The 21,620-nt window shown below is 41.7% G+C and overlaps 1 protein-coding gene across 2 annotated transcripts in view; it reads right to left on the bottom strand.

Moving 5' to 3' along the window:
• The window catches only part of LOC138158698 (adhesion G-protein coupled receptor D1-like), a 476,877-nt gene that overhangs the window by 122,156 nt on the left and 333,101 nt on the right, over positions 1–21,620 (bottom strand). For both annotated transcript variants that reach the window (XM_069084871.1, XM_069084953.1), the window contains one exon: positions 16,566–16,677. In XM_069084871.1, the coding sequence (XP_068940972.1) occupies positions 16,566–16,677 (112 nt within the window). The remainder of the gene's footprint in view (positions 1–16,565; positions 16,678–21,620) is intronic.

The following is a 21,620-nucleotide window of genomic DNA, read 5'->3' as shown; positions in this document are numbered from 1 at the left end:
AGGAAAGGAAAGGAAAGGAAAGGAAAGGAAAGGAAAGGAAAGGAAAGAAGGAAGGAAGGAAGAAAGAAAGAAAGAAAGAAAGAAAGAAAGAAAGAAAGAAAGAAAGAAAGAAAGAAAGAAAGAAGTGAAGGAAGGAAGAAAGGAAGGGAAGGAAGAAGGGAAGGAGGAATGGAGGGAGGGAAGAAGGGAAGGAAGGAAGTTACCATGATCTTAAATCACACTGAGAAGAATAATGATCAACACAAGGGAAGTGGTCTTCCTGATGCTACTCCTGACTTGTTTACTCCTAAACCATATCTTGAATGCTGAGTTCAGTCTGGGAGAATTTATTTTAAGAAAGTCAATGACAATCTGGAGGAGGTCCTATTAAAGTGGTCAGGGCACTGAGAAGAAAATTCTGCCAAGTAAGCAACAGTTAAATGAATTAATGTTGATTGTCCTACAGGCAGCTAAAAGGCACAATGGATAGAATGGCAAGCCTGGAGTTAAGGAAGACTCATCTTCATGAGTTCAAATCCAGCATCAGACACTTACTAACTGTGTTAACCTGGGCAAGTCACTTAACTCTCTTTGCCTTAGTTTTCTCATCTGTAAAATGAGCTAGAGAAGAAAATGGTAAACCACTTCAAGAAACTTTGCCAAGAAAACCCCACAAGAGGTCATAAGGAGTTGGACAAGACTGAAAACAACTGACCAAACACATATCCATACATATATGCCTACAGAAGAGAAGACATAAGGGGATATGTTATCAGTCTTCAAGGATGTGAAGGGAAGTCATCTGGAAGATGGTTTGGACTTGTTTTGCCTTATCCCAGAGGACAGAATGAGAAATAATGGGTAGAAACTGAGATGGTGAAGGGATAAATTAAAGCTTGGAGTAAGGATAGATTTGCTAAAAATCAGTTATCCAAACACAAAATGGGCTGTCTGGAGGTAGTGAATTTTCCTTAATTGGAAAGTCTAAAAGCAAAGGCCAGATGACTATTAGTGTTTACAAAAAGAGGTTTTTTTATTCAGATATGCATTGGACTAGGTGGTCTCTGAGGTCCCCTTTACATCTGGTGTTTTAGTTTGTGAATTTTTCCATTTAGATGGAAGTCCCATGGATAGGGTCCATGCCAAGCCATATCAGCTTCAGCATTCCAGGACTTTAGCTCCTTATCCAACAGATTCAGGGAACTCTTGACCAAGCACTTTTCAAATCTCTAAATGCTGTATACTTTATATGCTAGATGTGCATTATTAATATTATTATAATTTCCATTACTGTGTTTCCAAACCTTACTGATCTCCAAACCCTCATTGGGAGGTTTGGAAAGCTAGAAGGTCCCTCGTCCTAATAACATTTTCTCTTCTAATACTCTTGCCATAACTTAGCTATTCTACCCAACGCTCATTACACCTTTCTCTTCTTGCCCCTAACCCAACACATTCTAAATGATAAGGGTACCTCATCTAGGATCTATTTACAAAGGAAAGGAATAACAAAGTGAAATGTAAAGATTAAGATGGTGACTAGCCAAGGATATGTATTCAGTAAGGATATATTAAGCATCATCTAAGCCAGGCACAGTGTTAAATGCTAGGAATACAAAAGGGGGGGGGGGAAATGAATAGAGCCTGCCCTCAAAAAGCTTACTTTTTTTGTGAGGACAGGGTGTGACAGACAACAGATACACAATCAATAACCTACCAAAAGGTATTTATTAAGTACTTACTATTAGGCACTGAGGGTGCAGGAACAACAACCACAAAAAAAAATGAACATGGCTTGCCCTCAAAGAGTTTCTATTTAACTAAAAGAGATAACACATGCATAACTAAGGATATATAAAATTCAAATATAAATCCAAGACAACTGGGGGAGGGGGACACGAGGAGCTGGGGAGAGGGATCATGTGAAAGGTGACTCTAGAGCTGAACCTTGAAGGAGGCTAGCGATTCTAAGAGGCTGTGGTGAGGAAGGAAGGTGTTCTGGACATGGGGGACAGACTGCGGAAAGGCATGAAAATGATAAGTCTTGTATGAGTAGGAGGAAATCATTATGGTGTGACTGTGGAGTGAGCCACGTCCAGGGCAGAGACTCTGCTTAGCACAGATAGAATGAGAATGCACTTGGTTGGGCCTGTAATCTTCTCTGCATGCAGTTGAATATGTTTGCTGGCATTTCTGTGGTAATCTCTTTTCATCGTTCATAACAGTGAAACCATCACATCTGGACTCCAACACCTTAGGACACAATTATTACATGAAATAAAGGAAAGAGAATGCAAGGAAATGAAGTCAGAAAAAAGGAGCTAGACCCAACAAACTACATACAGAGCAAATCCATTCTCTAGGTGACACTGGCTTAAAGGCACTCATAGGTGGTACCTAGGCTTGCTTAACTACTTGTCAGCTAAATTTCCTGTGGTCTAGCTTGGCCCATGATTCTTTCACTCTCAAGTCTGACACTCTCCACAAGTGTTGAGCAGCCAGTGGGGGACAAAAGATTGAAGATAAGTGGGAGGAGGGATGGTAGAAGGGACAACCTGCTAGAGAAGATGGAATGGAATGGAAGGGGATAGGATCACTTGTACATGTGGAGAGCTTGTTTTGGCAAAGAGAAGGCAACCTGTTCATGTGAGACAGGCAAAAGATAGTGACAGAAAGGATTTTAGTGATGTGAAATGAGAAGAGAAAAAAGGACAGCAAAGACAGACGATGGTAGGAATGACTCAAGGCTGAGGTTGAGAAGGGCAAGACCTTCAATAGGAAAAAGAGACAAGGGGTTTGAGAGAAGAGAGTGATGTAGAGTTGAGTTGGCTTGCCAAGGGGCCAAGATGGGGCAGGGTAGAGAGTGTAGACACTGCAAGCGGGAGGATCTGGGAGGGACTTGAGCAGTTGGAAAATCGGGAGTCAATGTGAAGAAAAAGAACATAGGAGTTAGAGGCAGAGAGAGCGATAGAACAAGAGATTGGGTTCAGATAAGGGAGGTTCAGAGTTCATGACCATGGATCAAAGATATGACCTTCTTTATATGAAGCATGTCAAGTTTGGGGAGGGAGGTGTGGAGGAGCTCTAGAGAGAGTCCATTGGTCCATTGTATAATCCCAGGCTCAGGCTCAGTCAATCAGGTATCCTTCTGTCTACTGGAAGGCTTTCCATTTTTCACCCCCATTCCTACGGAGTTACTTTGCTTGCAAACTATCTCCTCTATATCTGCCTCAAAGAGAAGTTATTATAGGGAACTATCAAATACAGCTCAAGTTTTTTCCCTAAGAGCCAGAAAATAACAATTCAGTCTAACACACCATTCACTCCCAACATTCACAAAAGATGACCCCTTTAATTATAGACCCAACACCAGGAACTCACAGTTCCAAAATAAATCTTTTCATTATTTAGTCATGGATGAGTTCCCAGTAAGACAGTCAGGGTTATAGGCAAGAAAAAGAAATTACAGAACAGTCTTCCATCGCTAGCATTTTCCCTAGAGAGCTCTGCCTCTATTCTAACTTTTTCCCAGCCTTTATTTCCATACTAGAATTTTAAGTTCTGTGAAGGCAGAGACTGTGTTTTATTGTCTCTGTATCTCCAGCACTTAGCAAAATGCCCAATGACTATTGCTGCTTAGTTATTTTCAGTCATATCTGACTCTTCATGACCCAATTTGGGATTTTCTTGGCAGAGATACTGGAGTAGTTTACCATTGTCTTCTCCAGTCCATTATACAGATGAAGAATGGAGGCAAAGAGAGTTATGTGACGTGCCCAGAGTCACACAGCTAGTAAGTGTTTAAGGTTGGATTTGAACTAAGGTATCCCTGACTCCAGGTCTGGTATTTTATTCACTGTGCTACCCAGCTGCCCTGCCTAGGACAAACTCAGCACTTAAGAAATGCTTACAAAATGGAATTCAATTGGCTTTTTCCTCCCAGAAATCTCAATACTTCACTATCACCTTCCATCCTTAGGGCTGGTTACATTATGAAGGCTACAAATACATCCCCCCTTCATTCCCTCCATCCCTGCCCAGCTCCTTCATTGGCACAGCTGTCCTTCCTCTGCTAATTGCTTTCTGAGATAGTCTCATTGAGAGAGAGAAGAGGCTCATCTCAGACTCATAATCCTGTTAGAGATGAAAAGGTGATTGGTGCTCATGTGGCCCGAACGCCCTCTTCATTTATTCTTCTTTAGGATTAGTTTCTATTAGACACCACCACCCCCCTTCTTGGACAGGATCCCAGATGCCATCTCAGTATTTTATCTTTTTCTAGCACACTGGCTCTGGCTGGATGACTTTGTAAGAGACAGCCTCTCCCAAGATGTCTTAGCATTTCCAGAAACCTCTTGAATTTCATTCCTACTCCCAGGCTTATTCAATGTGCAAAAAGAGGATTTCTTGTGTATGTGTGCATGCATGTGTGTATGTGTTTGTGTGCGTGCGTGCGTGTATGTGTGTGCATGCATATGTGTGTTTGAGGGAATGGAGGGAGGAACAATTTTTTCCTCTTAGCCACTAAGAGTTTTTCCTCTGAGGTTACCTTCCATCTACCCTCCATATATCTTGTATGGGCCTAGTTATTTATACATTATTTTCCCCCATTTGAACGAAAGATCCTTGAAATCAAGGATCTTTTTTTGCTTTTCTTTGCTCTCTCAGCTCTTAGGACAATGGGCTGGTACGTAGTAAACCCTTAATAAATATTTGTTGGCTGACTGGCCCCTAGATCTTAATCTCAAGGACACCAGGGAAAGTCACAGATTCCAACCCCAGTGCCTTCTCAGTGGTCTCAGCTACAGTGTTTTAGGGAGATTCAAGGGGGAAGAGGTTGGTAAGTGCTAAGACTCATTAAAAGTGCCAAACTAACTCAGAACAAACCTCTAATTCAGGTCCTCATCATCTCTCACTTCAGCTACCAAAACAACCTCCTAATTATTCTTCCTACCTCGTCTCCCCCTACTCCCAATCCACTCTCCACACAGCTGCCAAAACAACATTCATAAGTATTCCAGTCCTCTGCTCAAGAAGCTTCATTGGCTCCCTATGACCTGGGAAAAAAAGCACAAACTCTTCAGATGGGCATTGAAAGTACTTCCCAACCTGATTTTGCTCTACCTTTCCAGGTTGACTGTATATGATTGCCCTTTATGTACTCTCCATTCCAACCAAACTGGCCCATTGACTGATCTTCATTTGTGACACCCCTTCTCTTGCCTTGGCATCTCTGCCCAGGTGGTTTCCTATGCCTGGAGTGATCTCTTTCCTCATCTCCACCTCTGGGAAGCCCCCAAGCTATTTATACTTCTTCACCCAATTTAACTTGGCACTTTCTTTGTGGACGCTCATGTGTCATTCTATGAGCACATTGTTTCCTCCATTAGAATTCAATTTGTATGAGAGTAGGTGATGTTTCCCTTGCATCCCTGACACCCAGGACAGCGACTGCCTCATTGCATGCTTAATACATGCTTGATGGAATGACTGACTAAAGTCACTTCTGGACCAATGGTTCCATGATTCTCTGACATTATCAAGTAGAATGTAAGCTTATGCAGGGCAGCAGTTATTGTCATTTTTTCCTACTATCTTTATGGCTGAGTACAGCATCTGGTACATTGTGGGTGTTCAATAAATACTCATGCATTAACTGATTGTGTCTATATTTCTAGTGCCTAGCACACTACCTGATATACTGTAAGTGCATAAAATATAAATGCTTGTTGGATTGGACTCAAATGGATTAGTCTGGACTAGATTGTATTAGACTGGACTGGGTTAGATTGCATTGAATTAGGCTAGATCAGACTGGGTTGGACTGAACTTTAATGTAATGGATTGTATAGATTGAAATGACTGTATTGGACTGGAAAGGATTGGACTGGTCTGGATTGGTTTGGTTTGGATTGTATTGGACTGGACTATACTAGACTAGGTTGGATTGAATTTTAATGAATCGGATAGACTGAAATGGACTGGATTGGACTAATGGACAGGACTGGATTGAAACTCTCCAGAGAAAGTCGCTCTCCTGAATGTGTGAAGCCAGAATAAATTTCTAGCTATCTGGCAAACAAAGGGGAGCTTTTGACAATAGGAGCAATTTATCAGGGGATGTAATTTCCTCACAGAATTGTGAGCTGGGCCTCCCCTCACTGTCCTCACATATTGCTTCTCTCTTCAGCAGGGGGTGGGAGGTGGCCAATCTCTGCCAGACACCAACACATTCCCTTGTTTGCCCTGTGTCGCTGATGTGAATTCATAATACTAGCTGACATTTATGTGGAGTTTCCAGGGTCATGCATTTCTCCCTGACACAGAGGCCCATCTTTTTAACACTCATGTCTTTCTGGTAATGTGTGAAATGGAACATGATCACCTCTGTATAACTGAAGGTGTGGTTTGCCCAGAGGGCAAACTGAAGGCGTGGTTTGCCCAGAGGGCAATGGAGAGGTACATGGTGGATGTGAGCAGGCTGTGGTGCATTGTCAATTAAGGATCATGCAGGAGAAGTGTGAAAGATGTTGTCCAAGAACTGCCTGATCAGAAAAAAAAAAAAAACACTGAGCTGATCGTGTCAAGTGACAAGAGTGAGGGATAAATTGTAGACAGCCAGCAGCCTCCACAGGTATCTGTGAGATGGCAAGGGAAATAAAGCAAGGCCCTTGGAATGTTGAGTGGAGGCCCCTGGTTTCTTGCTGTTGTTTGTTCTTCATTCTCAAAGACGAACATGACCCCATGGATGTGATGCCATGACATGCAAGTGAATTGGATTTAAGTGAGGCAGGGCCATGCAAGTCAACAGCCTCACTGTCTCCTCCAGAGCTGCCTGGGTCCAGTGGCCAGATATAGATCAAGATGACCGGAGACGGCCCCATGGCAAAGTTATAGGAGATCATGGACAAATGCATAGAAGGAATACTAGGCATGGGTGATGTGATCTGCCATGTTAGAGGGAACATCTAGATTGACGAGACCATAGAGATACTGGAATTTTGGAGAATTAATAATTAAAAAGATATTTACAGCTGTCAACTCATTGGTATGCATGTCCTATGCCTAGCTTTAATGTAGTCAGCTAAGTGGTACAGTGGATAGAGCACTAGGCCTGGAATCAAGAAGCCTTGAGTTCAAATCCAACCTCAGACACTTAATAGAAGAGTGACCCTGGTCAAGTCACTTACCATCTTTCTGTCTCAGTTTCCTCAACTATGTAAGGGGATAATAATAACACATACCTTGTAGGATTGTTGTGAGGATAAAATTAGTTAATATTTGTAAAGCCTGGCACATAGTAGGGCCTTAATGAATATGTGTTCCCTTCCCTTTACTCTACGTACTCTATGCAGTTTATGGTTAGGGGGAAGGCCCATGGACTGAAATTGCAGAACTTTTGGAACCTCCAAGTACTAAGGGTTACAGATCACTTTATATCCATCATCTCATTTGATTCTCACTTTCTTCCTGCCATGTAGGGATATTTCAAAGGGATGTGGATCAAGGCACAGCCTTCTCCCTGAGCTGTAGAACTTGTCAGAATCATCACTTGCACTTTGGGTCCACCAGAGTAAGGCTATTTACAGCCTCACGAATGAATGAAGATTTTATTACTCTTGCTATGGAAGCAGTAGCTTCTCTCCTGAGAACAGATAAGCCAGGGCATGGCTCTTACATTAAGCAAACCTCCTCTGCCCCGGTGCTATGCAGGAACAAGGATGGGGAAAGCAAGGCAATGTGGCCTAGTAGAAACAGCCCTGTTCGTGAAGTCAGGAGAGAAAATGGACCACACATATATCACCAAGAGCGGCAGCTTGTGAGGCAAAATTTGTGACTATAACTGAGTCCCTTGATCTCACTAAATCTCAGTTTCCTTACCTGACAAATGAGAATGATAATACTTCATCATTTACTTCCCTTCTCTGTAAAATAAGGAGGCTGAACTAATCAGCCTCTGAGGTCTATAATCCTTATCTGATCCTCCAAATCTCCTTGGGTCTCAGTTTCCTCATCTGTTAAATGAAGGGGATGATCTGGCTAATTTCTGAGGCGTTTTGTTATTCAGTCATTTTCAATCGTGTCTGACTCTTCATGACCCCATTTGGGGTTTTCTTGGCAAAGATATTAGAGTGTTTTTACATTCCTTCGCCAGCTTATTTTATAGATGAGGAGACTAGGACAAACAGGGTTAAGTGACTTGCCCAGGGTTCCACAGTTAATAAGTGTCTGAGTCTGGATTTGAACTCAGATCTTTCTGACTCCAGGCCCACTGCTCTGTGCACTATGGCACCACACAGCTGCCCTTCTGAGGTTTCATGGTTTAGAATCTACCATACTGTATAGACTCTCAGAGCCCAGTCATATTTAGTGGTTTGGCTAAATGACTTTCAAGATACATTTCATCTTTACGTAATCCTATAACCTCAACTGGTCTCACTTTCCTTCTCTGTAAAATGAGGCGACTGGACTATATGACCTCTGAAATTCCTTCCCTCTTGAGAGGGATCCCTTTGATCTCATGATCTTTCTGGACCCCTGTTTCTTTGTCTGTAAGATGAGAGGGTACATCTCCATGGCTTCTGAGGTGCCTTTGAGTTCTAAAGCTGTATTTCTATGGACTGTAGAGGATCTGCCTCACATGGCTGTTGTGAGAATCAAATTGGATAATGTCTGCCAAGTGCTATATCAATGTCAACTATTATTAGTTATATTACAGGGCAGAGTTTGCTTCAGTGGCACAGAGAGCAAGCAGCAGCTTCTGGAGACTAGAAGAGGAAGACCAGCCCAAGTCAACCCAATTCAATCAAACATGAATTTATTGCATTGGCTCTCCTGCCTGGTAGGCTCTGCATGGATGAGAAGAGTAACAGTCTGGCAAAAACTAGGCATATCAGGTCCATTTGTTGGGTGATACTGAGTGGCCCATGACCAGATGACTTAGCAACCTCAAGAGGCCATGACATTTCTCAATGGGACCTAAAACTCCTCAATCATTCATTATGACAGGATTGTGGATTTAGACCCAGAAGGGACCTTAAAGGGCTTTAGATGAAGGAATTGATGACCAGAGAAATGAAATTACTTCCCCAAGGTCACCTGGCTAGTAAGTGGCAGAGCCTGGGTTTGAACCCAGGTTCTCTGCCTCTAAATCCAGGGTTCTTTCCATTGAACTACAACACCTCCTTTAGACAAGCTCAAATACAGTCCACTATGTCTAGCCCAGCCTGGATTCCTGCCAATGCTTCAAGCTAGTCATTTTTCTGCCCTGTCCCAACTCCAACACACACACACACACACAAGTTTCCTCAACCATAAAATGGGAATAACCTCCAAGGGTTGTTGTGAAATTAAAAAAGAAATATCTGTGAAGCACATAGCATAGTGCTGGCACACAGTAGGTATTTAATAAATGCTTGTTTCCTTCCTTCCTTTTTAGGAATAGTAATCAAATCAGTAGTAGCACTGATTCTGGACAGGGCATGGCTGTTGACTGCCCTATGACTCTAGTCACCAGCCCTGTGATGTCTCAGACCCAAAGACCTTTCCCTAGGCACCATTCCTCCAAATGTGGTGCCTTCCCTATAAGAATGCCCATTCCTTAAAGGTAGAGACTACTGTCTCGCTTTTGTATTTGCACACTTAGCATTCAACTCATTGCCTGTCATGGAGTAAATTTTTAATACATACTTTTTCATAATAATAATAGCTAAGATTTCTATAGCACCTACCATGGTATCTCATTCCATACTCATCACAACCCCATTTTATAGATGAGAAAACAGACAAAGAGAGGCTAAGTGATTTACTCAGAGTTGCACCGCTAGTGAGTGTCTGAGGCTGGATTTGGATTCAAGTCTTCCTGAATCCAGGTCCAGCTCTCTCCACTGGCTTACCCGGCTGCCTCATTCACTCATACTGGTAAGATGGTAAATCTCTTGGGGACAGTAACACAGGATTATGGACACAATCAGGAAGGAACCTTAAAGGTTATTCAGTCACCTTCATTTTGTAGCTGAGGAATCTGGAGACCAGAGAAGTCGAATTTCTGAGGAAGACTTTCCACCTCAGGTCCTCTGATTCCAAATCCACCATATATTTTACTATACTAGGCTGGCTCTCTCACCTATAAATTGACTTGGCTCTGTTGGAATTCCCAATTCTCTGTTTCTCTGAGAGATAAAACTATGAAAAAAATTTTCAGTTTAGAATGTCTAAGAGACAGCGTCTTAACACAGTAGGCTCTTAATAAATGCTTACTGGATGGAATTATAACAACAGAGAAGAAGTGAATGGGGAATTGTTTCTTGAATTGCTTTACACCTCTCCACTTCCACTATCACCATTCAATGCTAAAAAATGGTTGTGGTAGGTCAAGTATACCTACTGCAATCTTCCTTTCAACATGAAGTTGTTTAGCAAATCCATTTTTATCATCAATGGTATAAAAGCTGCCCCTCTACTCACACATTCTGAAAGGATGTAGGGCAAGAAGCAAGTGAATCAATGAGATCTTTCCCTAAAACGTAATGCAGATTATAAGTATCTTGAGGGTAGTTAACTCTGTCTTCATATTGGGCAAACCCAGTGTAAACCCAGGCAATGACATTTACTCAGATAAGCAGGCTAGGCAGCCCAGACTTGTTAAAGTCAATGGGAAAACGGAAAGCCACAGCAGGTTTAGTCCTTGGCTCTCAGTCTAATGCAGTAAGACATGCATCCTTCCCCCAACAGACTTCCTACCTAGCACACTTGTTTTCTCAGCATCATCCCAATGACAAACCCGAGGCAAGGTCTAAGCTTTGCTGACAGCATCTTCCCCTCCCAAGGACACACAGTGAGGAAAGGATCTGACAGTGAAAGCCTAGTAATGAGAATCCCAGTCCCTGATGTGCACCAAGACCCCAGCTCAATTTTGGAGAAGCAAATGGACCATGTGTCACTAATCAGTGCAAATCATGAGGCTGAACCAAGCCTTTCTCTGTGGACCTCTGGAGTCTATCATAACTGCTGCCAACACCAGACCAGCTCTTTGAGGTGGGAAGATCAGAATAAGGGAATTAAATAAACATTGGAAATTGGAATTGTCTTCAAACTACAGACACAACTTGGTGAGATTTAAAAGTGATTCACTACAGTTGACAGGATAGGTGAATAGTGATCAGTCTACAAGCAACAGGCTGTTATTGAGCCCATTTGTGAAAAGTTCTGGGAACATAAAGACAGAGGGGCTATTTTCTAAATAGCAATGAATAATAATGACAATTAGTTATCATTGAGTCATTTCTATCATGTCCAGCTTTTCATGATCCCATTCGCAATTCTGAAGTGTTTTGCCATTTCCTTCTCCAGCTTATTTGACAGATAAGAAAACTAAGGCAAACAGGTTAAGTGAATTGCCTAGAGTCACACAGCTGGTAAGTAAGTATCTGAGGTTAGATTTGAACTCATGAAGACGAATCTTCCTGATTCCAAGTCCAGTGGTCTATCCACTGGGTCACCTAGCTGCCCTAATAACAGTAATAGCTAAAATTTATATAGTGCTTTAAGGTTTGTAAATGCTTGACATATATTATTTCATTCGAGCCTGACTACAACATTGTGAGGTGGGTATTACTGTTATCTCCTTTTTCAAGGCAACTTAGGTCAATAAACATTTCTTTAGCACCTATATGTACCAAGTACTATGTGCTAAGCAGTAGGGATCCAAAGAAAGGAAAAAAATAAAAAAATAAGAAGCACTCACTTCCTTCAAAGAGTTCACAATGTAATGGGGAAGATAATATTTAAACTTATTTATATGTAGATATGTATATAAAAATATACATAAATGAAAACTATATACAAATAAGATATATCCAGGATGGTAATAATCATTATTAATAATAATAGTTAATATTTATATAACAACATGTGCAAGACATCGTGCTAAGAGTACAAATATTATCTTATTTTATCCTCACAACAACCCTTGGAGATAGATGTCTCCAAAATTGTCTCTATTTTACAATTGAAGAAACTGAGGCAGATAGAAATTAAGTGACTTGCCCAAGGTCACACAGTTAGTAGATACTATCAGAGTCATCTGCAGCTCTGTGCTAGGGAGAAACACTGAAAATTGGCCTGTAGGGAAAGCTTGGTCTATCCCTTCTTACAACACCATTCAGAAAACTCAGTCTCATATCCTCAAAAGCATTCTGGAGAAAGAGAAAGGGAATGAGACAAAAGACAAAAGATTACTTGGATATACTTCACATCCCATCCAGCCACCCACCCCAACTATTTTCTTGTTACCAGCTCTGGAGATATGTGCTCCAGAACTCTAGACCACCAGAGTTCATGCCCTGAGGAACTTAATACACTCAGATTTGGGATTAATGCATTCAGCTTTTGGCTAAGCTGTCCTGATTCCTGAATGGGTGTATAAAAAATTATGGCGATTATTATAACCACTATGCCCAATCCCAGGGCAGATCTTGTTTCATACCTCATTCAGGGGCCACCTGGTCACCTTCTAGTCTGTCCACAGTACCCTGTGAGGTGCACAGGGTTTCCCCTAGCAGAATATATGTTCCTTGGAGGCAGGGATTGTCTGTGTTTTGTATCTCCCTTTTGTATTCCCCTTTGAGGGAGTTTGAGAAATGGAACCCCCATGACACTTAGTTACCAGAGAGTTGGCAAATAAATGTATAATGAATGCTTTTATTCATTCAAAAGGGCAAATAATAATATATGATAATATGATATATATAAATAATCATATATGTTTCAAGATTTACAAAGTACTTTATATATGTTATCTTGATTTGACCCTCACAACACCTTTGTGAAGTAGAGTCTATTATCCCCATTTTACAGATGAGGAATGTGAGGTAAAGAGAGGTTAAGTGGCTTATAATTACTATAAGTGTAGCTACTTCACATCTTAGGCAGTATTTGAACTCAGTTCCTTCTGATTCCAACTCAAACACTCTACCCATTGAATCAATTAGCTGCCAAAGTCATCAAAAGGAAGGTGTTGCTTTTACTTGGTAGCTGTAGACTGAGGGTAGGGGGTGATGAGACATTCAGTGTCACATATATTCAATGAAATTCACTGAAACTCCATATACCAACAACAACAGCTAGCATTCATAGAGCATTTTAAGGTTTGCAAAGTGCTTTTCAAACATTACCTCATTTGATATAAAGAACACTTTCTGGCAATTACAATTGCCCAAATTGGGATGGGCTGCCCTAGGAAATGGTGGGTTTTCTTTCTCTGCAGGTCTTCAAACAAAGATAATATGATGAGTAGTTGGGTACTTTGGGTATGTTATGGGAGAAAATCTTTTTTGTGTATGGCCATTGAGGTCCCTCCTAACTCTAGGATTCTCCAAAATAACTAGTTGTTGAAAAGAGATTTCACTATTCCCACAAGTAACTAAATATTTCAACCTTTTGAAGAAAAGTGATGTTCTTGACCCACTGTCAGGCAACTTGCCTCCCTGTAGTGAGGTGGGACTTTCAGGGATTCCATACAATCTCCTCACTCTCTTATCAGCCTTCCTTATGACTAAAGATATACATTTGGGAGATGTCTGGGCATGGGGTTGGCAATGTAGCATATGGCCAAGAAACAGAGAGAAGAAAATGAGTCTTGACTAGAATCAAATCTTCAATTCAATTCAACCAAAGTTTATTGAGCGTGCACTGTGTGTGAGACCCATGGGTTATCACTGTGAACCTTTGAAAGTCATCCAAAATGGAGCAAAGCACCAGCCACTGGCTACATTTACATGTGTTTACATATATTTGCATAACCACCTCTAACTTCCCACTCTTACATTGGTATAGGCTGCTCTGTTTCCCAACAGGGGAAAAAAGATCCCTTGCTGATAATATTCCTGTCAACTCATAATCAGGGCAAGATGGCAGCCTTGGCTAACTCATTAGCAGGGTTCAGATCAATAGAACACGCTGCCTGCTTCTTGCCAGAAATTTGAGCCTCTGCAGCCCTACCCAAGAAAGCTCTGTCTTCTGATGTGAATCGGTCTGCTTCACTGGTTTCTTTCTTCTAAAGGCTGAGTCAAAAACAGTCACCTACTGCTGCAGTTCATCAATCAGGGCTCTCACAGAACCACACAGATGAGGGGGTCTGTTGTCAATCTTTACGGGTCAGATCTATCCTTCATCGCCAGTCTCCCTGGCTGCACTTCAGATATATGCTTCAGGCCAGACTTTGGCCAGGATTTTATTTATAATAAATTTGAACAACAAAATTATAATAAATTCAAAATGAGAAGATAAGGAAAGGAGAGGATGGGTTGAGAAGGAAGGAAGGAAGGAAGGAAGGAAGGAAGGAAGGAAGGAAGGAAGGTGGAAAGAGGGAAGGAAGGAAGGAAGGAGGGAAGGAAGGAAGGAAAAATGTTAATAAAAGTTTACTATGTGCTAAGTGCTAGAGACACAAATACAAGTGAGCAAAACAATCTCTGCCCTCAAGGAGTTTATATTCTGGTGTGGGAAAGTAACCTGTAAAGGGAGTTTAAATGACTGAAGGGTTGGGAAGGGTGGAAAGTACCTGTATGCACTCAGCAGCATGGTTTGGAAATGACTTGGAAGTAACAGAGAGGCCTGTTTCTGAGTTAGAGAAGGTGGAGGCCCAATCATCAGAACCAGAGTCTCAAAGGAAGAGTTCAGGATTGGGTGGAAAGGCAATACAGAGGATAGGCAGAGTGTAATTCACAATTTTTACATCTGAAACAATTGGCATCAGGAATGGATATCCCAGATTATGGCCACCAGGAACATAATGACATCATGGGTTACTAAACTTCTGAAGAGAGAGAACGTTCTCCCAGTACAAAGCTTATACTACCTTAGAGATATGGTGATCAAAGGAATAGACATATGGCTGGGACTCTGGTGTCAGCCCCTTATAAATTTCCTAACCTATAGCAATGCCCTATGACCCTACCCTAGTTATAGTTCTACTTTAGTTATGCAAAGTGGAACTTCTGTAGGTTCTATAATAGATTCTATAACCTAATTGGCTTTTCCATGAAGGATTCCAGGATTTGGAGATGGTAGGAACATTTAAGATCCTCTCCACACTATTTCACAGCCAGATAAAATGAGACATAAAAAAGGAATTAATCTACTCTCTTTCATAAAGTGCCAGTTACTAACTGGTACCTTACAGCTGTGACTCCATTACCACTATCCTTTGCTAGGCTAATATAGTTAATAATCTGTGCCTATATGGATCACAAAATTTGAGAGTTGGAAGGGGCCTTGGAGGCAATTGATCCAATCCATACATGAAAAGGAATCCCTGTAAAGCATGCCCATCCTCTAGAAGACCTTCAAGGAGGAGAACTCCACTCACCTGGAATGGAGACAGATCATTCCATTTGGGGACAGTTGTCTTTGTTAAGAAATATTTCCTGACTTTAAGGCTAATTGGTCTCTTTGCAACTTCCACCCATCGTTTCTATTCTTGCCCTCTGGGGCCAAGCAGAACAAATCTAATCAACTATCATGGAGTCCCCGAGTTTGGTGTTCTTCAAGCTAAACATTCCCACTTCCTTCGAGTCATTTCATATGATATGATCTTGAGAAATGTCACCATTTTGATTACCCTCCTCTGAACATTCTCCTCCTTATCAATGTCCTTCTTAAATCATGGCATCTGGGACTGAACATAATAATCCAGATGAGATTTGATCAGGGCAGAATATAATGAGACTACCACCTTCTTCCTGAAAGCTGAGCTCCTCTTAAAGAAATTCAAATTTATACTAGATTTTTTGACTCTAACATGTCATATTGAGCTTGCATTCCACTTAACCCCCTTAACCTTTTTTCAAACAAAATGATGCCTAACTATGCCTCTCCAATGCTATACTGGGGAAACTGATTTTCTGAACCCAAAGGTAAGAGTTTGCATTTATCTCTGTTCAATTCCATCCTCTTAGATTCAGCATAATACATAATAACCTTTCAAGATCTTTTAGGATCCTGGGTCTTTCACCCAGTGTGTTAGTCAGCCCTCCTAGTTTGGTGTCATTCCCAGATTCCATAAACATCCTCTGTATGCCTCCCTCTAAGTCATGATAAAAACTATTAAACAGCACCAAGAACAGATCCCTGGGGCACTCATTTGGAGATTTCTTTGCCAAGGTGACACCAAAGTATTAACGATGACTCTTTAAGTAGAACCATTCAACCAATTCCAAATCCATCTAATTGTATTGCTTTCTAGGCCACATCTCTCCATCTTTTCTAAGAACAGTATGAGCTATTTTATCAAATATATGACTAAAGTCTAGGCAAAGCATATCTATGGCATTCTCCTCATCTCCCAGTTTAATAACCCTGTCAAAAAAAGAAATCAGGTTAGTCTGGCATGACGTATTCTTGACGAAGCCATGTAGCTTTTTGTAATCACAGCTTCTTTTTCTGGATACTCCGTTCCTTGAATGGTCCATTCTAGAATTTCCCCAGGAATAGATCTCACAGGAGGGTTTTGGTACAATTAATCCACACCAAAAAAAAAAGATAATCCACAATTAATCCACAAAAAAGGTATGTTTTTGGCCACTTACTGTTCCTGGCTCGAATCGGAAACTGATCAGAAGTAAGATCTGTGCCACCAGAATGGCAAAGGACAAGTTGGCATGGATATGGTAGCGCTGGTTTCGGATGGTACTGACTGAGCTGGAGGGAACAAAAATGAAGCAAAGATGACAATCAGAATGAGATCACGAATCTACTGGCTCATTTCCTGACTTCTTATAAGCTAACACTAGAAGGCCATCCAGGTCAAACCCTTCATTTTACAGATGGGAAAACTGAGACCCAGGAAAGTGAGGTGACTTGACTAAGGTCACACAGGGAGTGAATATTAGAAGTAGAATTTGAACCCAAGTTCTTGGATCTATCATAGTAGTGAAGTATTCTACTACTACTGTGAACTTGCTAAAGATAATGGTTTTTTAAGTGGTTTTATTAAGAGATGAAAACAAAGAAGTCATAGTTACTTACCCCAGTCCCTAAGTGCCCATTTCGATGTCAAAGATATCATGGGAGTTCCAATCTAGACCCCTCTTCACCCCTGACAGGAATAATATATTCCAGACCCAAGGGTAGATCCTTTTGGCCTCTTTAGGGCTTCTTTGACTCTATCATCGGGGATGTCTACTCCCAGCCCTTTCCATGGGGAGGACATGGGGAACATAATGACATGGGATGTAGCTGGGCCTCTGATGGTGGGAATTGTATATGCTCCCAGAATGTTTTCTTTTGTTTTGTTTCCCCCTGTTAATCCAGGGTGAATAAGTAGGATAAATTAAAAAGCAAAAAGAAATCAGCCATAAGTGGCCCTGTCCAGTGTCTCCTGAGTAATTTGAAAAGACAGGAATACGCTAAGGGGCAGAGGGGGGGGAAGGGAGGATAATGCATTACTCCAGGAATAAACCTCATCTGTATGCAAAAAATGAAGCATCACCAAACTGCAAGTCAATCCTTTAAAATGATGAAGTTCCATCACTGGAAACAGGAAAGGCATGGAAAGAACTTGCCTGATTCCTTGCCATATAACCTGAGGCTATGTGATGCCAGACAGTAACATAATGCTTCAGAGGTCCCATGTACCCCAATATCTAGGAAATGCCTAGTCTAATTAATGAGGGGCAGCCCAGGGTAGGGAAAACAACATTGGATTTGGAGTCAGATAATTTAGCGTAAATCCCACTTCAGCTACTTGCTTACCCACATGACCTTGAGAAAGTCACTGACCTTCTGTAGGCCCGAGGGTCTCCATATATAAAATGAAGGGTTTGAACCAGAGGGTTTCTGGAAGGTCCCTCCCAGTTTTAATATTCTGTGCTCCAAGGGCCCTCCCAGATCTGACATTTTCTGTTCTAAAGACCTGCCCAGCTCTGATATTCTCTGTTCTAAGGATCCTTCTCATTCTTCTTCTGTGATTCTGCTCTCCACTGGCATCCAGATCATAGGAGTTAGAGTCATAAAAGGACTTTAGAGATCATCCAATATAATTGGAAGGCATTCAGAGGAAGACAACAATGAGAAAGGATTTTGGCTTCGTGGAAAGTGTCTCAGTGGCTAGAGTGCTGGGCCTAGAATCAGGAAGATCTAAGTTTAAATCTGACCTCAAACACTTACCAACTGTGTGACCATGGGTAAATCACTTACCCTGTTTGCCTCCGTTTCCTCATTTGTAAAACGGGGATGATAATAATCTCACTTACCTCCCAGGGTTGTTGTGAGGATTAAATGAGATAATTATAAAGTGCTTAGCACAGGTTTCCAAGCAAAGTTTGGGTGACTACTTGGTGGGTAAGCGGAAGAATGTATTCTTGATCAAGTGTGAGTTGAACTGGGGAGTCCAGCTCTGACATTCTGAGATCTGGGAACTCCATCATTTAAGAGGAGAAACAAAGATCTAGAGAAGTCATCTGCCCAGCTGAAACACAGATGAAACCACACTTGGTGCAGAAGGCTGTCCTCTGGGGTCATCTCCCATTCACGCTGTATATAGCTTATACCTAGCTGTTTATATAGTGGCTTTTTATTGGCTGCTCCATTAGAATGGGAGCCTCTTGAGGGCAAGAACTGTGTCTTTGCCCTTCTTTGTACCCCCAGTGCTTAGTTCAATGCTTGGCACCAATAAACACTTAATAACAGATGCTTGTTAAAACTAATTGACTGACAGAGTGAATGGCAGATTCTGGATTTGAACCTGGTCTTCAGTTCTAGAAAACTAGAACAGTTAACCATTATGAGTAATGGTAATTATGAATAATCTCTCTCTCTCTCTCTCTCTCTCTCTCTCTGTCTCTCTCTGTCTCTCTGTCTCTGTCTCTCTCTCTCCTCAATCTCCCTCTCTTCTCAATCTCTCTCTCATATCTCAATCTCTCTCTCCATATATACACATATGTATGTGTGTGTGTGTGTGTGTATATTACTATGTGCTAAATGCTTTTCCATTATTATCTTATTAAGTTTTCAGAACACCCCAGAGAGGTAGGTGCTATTATGATGATATTCATTTTACAGATGAGGAAACAGGCAAGCAGAGGTTAAGCATCTGACCTGGGGATACACAGCTAGAAAGTGTCTGAGGCCACATCTGAATTCAGGTCCTCCTGACTCTAAGCCCAGCCCACTGCACCATCTTGTTGCATCAAACAGCAAATGAGGATTTTTCCAGACTTTCTCTCCCATCCCATCTGTACTGAGCTTCTATTTTCAGCTCTTAATGCTCCTCTATCCCTAAAACCTTTTCCCCAGTGGCTGCTCCAGGAAATTTTCCTAATACCTCAAACTCATCTTCCCTCTCCCTTCAGCCAGGAAAGGAATATGTTTGTGCGTGTGTGTTCGTGGGGATGTGGGGTGGTATCTGACTGGGTCCAAATGCCCCAGGTGCTCTGAAGGGCAGGGGCAGACCTAGGGCTTAGGGATGCTGATAAACTGTCCAGCTTCTTCATCAGACAGGTTCCCATGAAGCCAATGTGTCTCTGCTTGGCACTGAGTCCCTCACAGGCTCCAACCCAACTACAAGTATCTCCAAGGGAACAAGAAGAATGGGGAGGGGCTGCCATATTCCAGAAGTCAGAGTAGTTTCAACACCCAGTTTGTTATGGGGGGGGGTAGAGATAAACTCTGCACAATAGGAAGATGTTAAATACTCAGGAACAGATGTGAAACTCATTTCTTTGCCACTATTCAGATGTTAATAAAAGCACCATAATTTCACCTGTGATAGGCAGCCCTGATAGGTAATAACATGCACGCTGCATCTCTGGTTGGCGGCCAGACAGCACAACTATTTTCTCTCCACATTCTCATTCCTGATTCTTCCCTTCTCAGTTTCCCCCCACTGCTTCCATTTACTCCTGAGACTGAGGAACTCACATCCCAGTGAGTGACAGAGTCCACAAGATGCTGTTCATCTCCACTGTCCAACAGTAAGACCCTCAAAATTGAATTGTTCCACTAGGCCATTTGGGGGAAAATAGTCCTGGAAGATGGCAGTGAAGTGATTACTGACCCAAAGAGGCCCCTAAAGGTGGCTGGTTAGGACGGGGCCACACTCCCATGGCATCCTGACTACAGAGGCCCAAAGCTGACCAGGGAGAAATAACCAGGAGTCTTGAACTTGACCCAGACTGGGTTTCCAGATAACAATAGAGCCCAGGAAGGAAGAGGGAAGGGTGGAGGAAACAGACAAAGGAGACAGTAGAGAAACTGTCTGACTCTGGTGAGATTTTTGAAATCATATAGTTTGAATCTCATAATAATAATAACAATAACTAGTATTTATATAGCATTTCAAGGTTTGTGATTATATATATATATATATATATATATATATTATATATATTGATGGCATCTGATCTATTTAGCTTTGGCTCCACTGACAGATCTATAGAAAAGAAACAGTGGGTTGGAAGGGTAGGGGAGGGGGTGGAATAAAAAACAAATCTGAAAATCATAGGATCCTATCTGTAGAAGGATATTTAACCTAACCCTGTCATTTGACAGGTGAGGAAAATGGGACCCAGTGAGGTTAATGGTTTGCCCCAAATAACCCAGGAAGTAAATACCAGAGATGGAACTCAAACCCGGTCTTCTGACTCTGAGAACCATAGATTAGAAAAGAGTGTAATATTTGCCATGGGAATCCCAATCAGCAAGTATTTCTGAGCATCTATTATGTGCTCTAGGCTCTACGCTAGGAGTTAAGAATACAAATACAAGAAATGAAACAATCTCTGCACTCAAGAAGCTTAGTTACATTCTCACATAATTAGAATAATTCACATAATCCTTTCCAAAACAGTCTGAGTTATACATAGCTATTTTCCATCCCTGCCCATAGCCTTCTCTCCTGGGTATCAAATCAAGAAGGTTATAAAATGGCTTATAGATTTAGGGCAGGAAAAGATCTTAGAGGTCATCAAACCCTCCCCCTCATTTTGTAGAGGAGGTGGGAGAGTGCTTTGCCCAAGGTCACACAGCTAATATGTGTCCCAGTCAGGGCTGGAACTCCAGGACCTCCAAAGCCAGTGCTTTTCCATGATGCCACAGTGACTCCCTGGGGCCATTTTCCTCACTCTGATGGTAGCACATGGTATGATGGAAATTCTCTTAAATAAGAGCTTAGCACAATGCCTGGTACTTAGTAGATACTTAACAAATGGTTATTGAATGAATGAAAAGTCAGACAGTCAGTCTTTGAACTGAGGTCATCTGATTCCGAATTAAATATTCCTTTCATGGAACTGCTCCTTAGCAACCCTGCCTCCTGACAGAGTTGGTCCAGAGTTCAGCACCCAGAGTTTTGAGACTACAAGGGACCTCTGACATCAATGAATTCAATCTCCTCATTTTACAGAAGTGGAAACTGAGACCCAGGGAAGTGCTCAAGGTCACACAAGTTAGGACCACAGAATTTTAGATCTAGAACATTAAGGGTCCTCAGGAACTAGTTAACCAAATGTCAATATTTTACAAATGAGGAAACTGTGACCCAGGGAGGTCAGATGATTTGCCCAAGGTCACTTGAATCCTGGTCCTTCTGACTTCAATGCCTTAGCCTTTTCCCAATTAGAATTCCCAATTTCCCAATAAGAAAT

The sequence above is a fragment of the Petaurus breviceps genome, unplaced genomic scaffold, assembly GCF_028583685.1.
Source record: "Petaurus breviceps papuanus isolate PSGF00001 unplaced genomic scaffold, PetGlider_PUasm1.0 101, whole genome shotgun sequence".
Classification (NCBI taxonomy): Eukaryota; Metazoa; Chordata; class Mammalia; order Diprotodontia; family Petauridae; genus Petaurus; species Petaurus breviceps.
The sequence above is the reverse complement of the archived record's forward strand: the minus strand, read 5'-3'. Positions and strand labels throughout refer to the sequence as shown.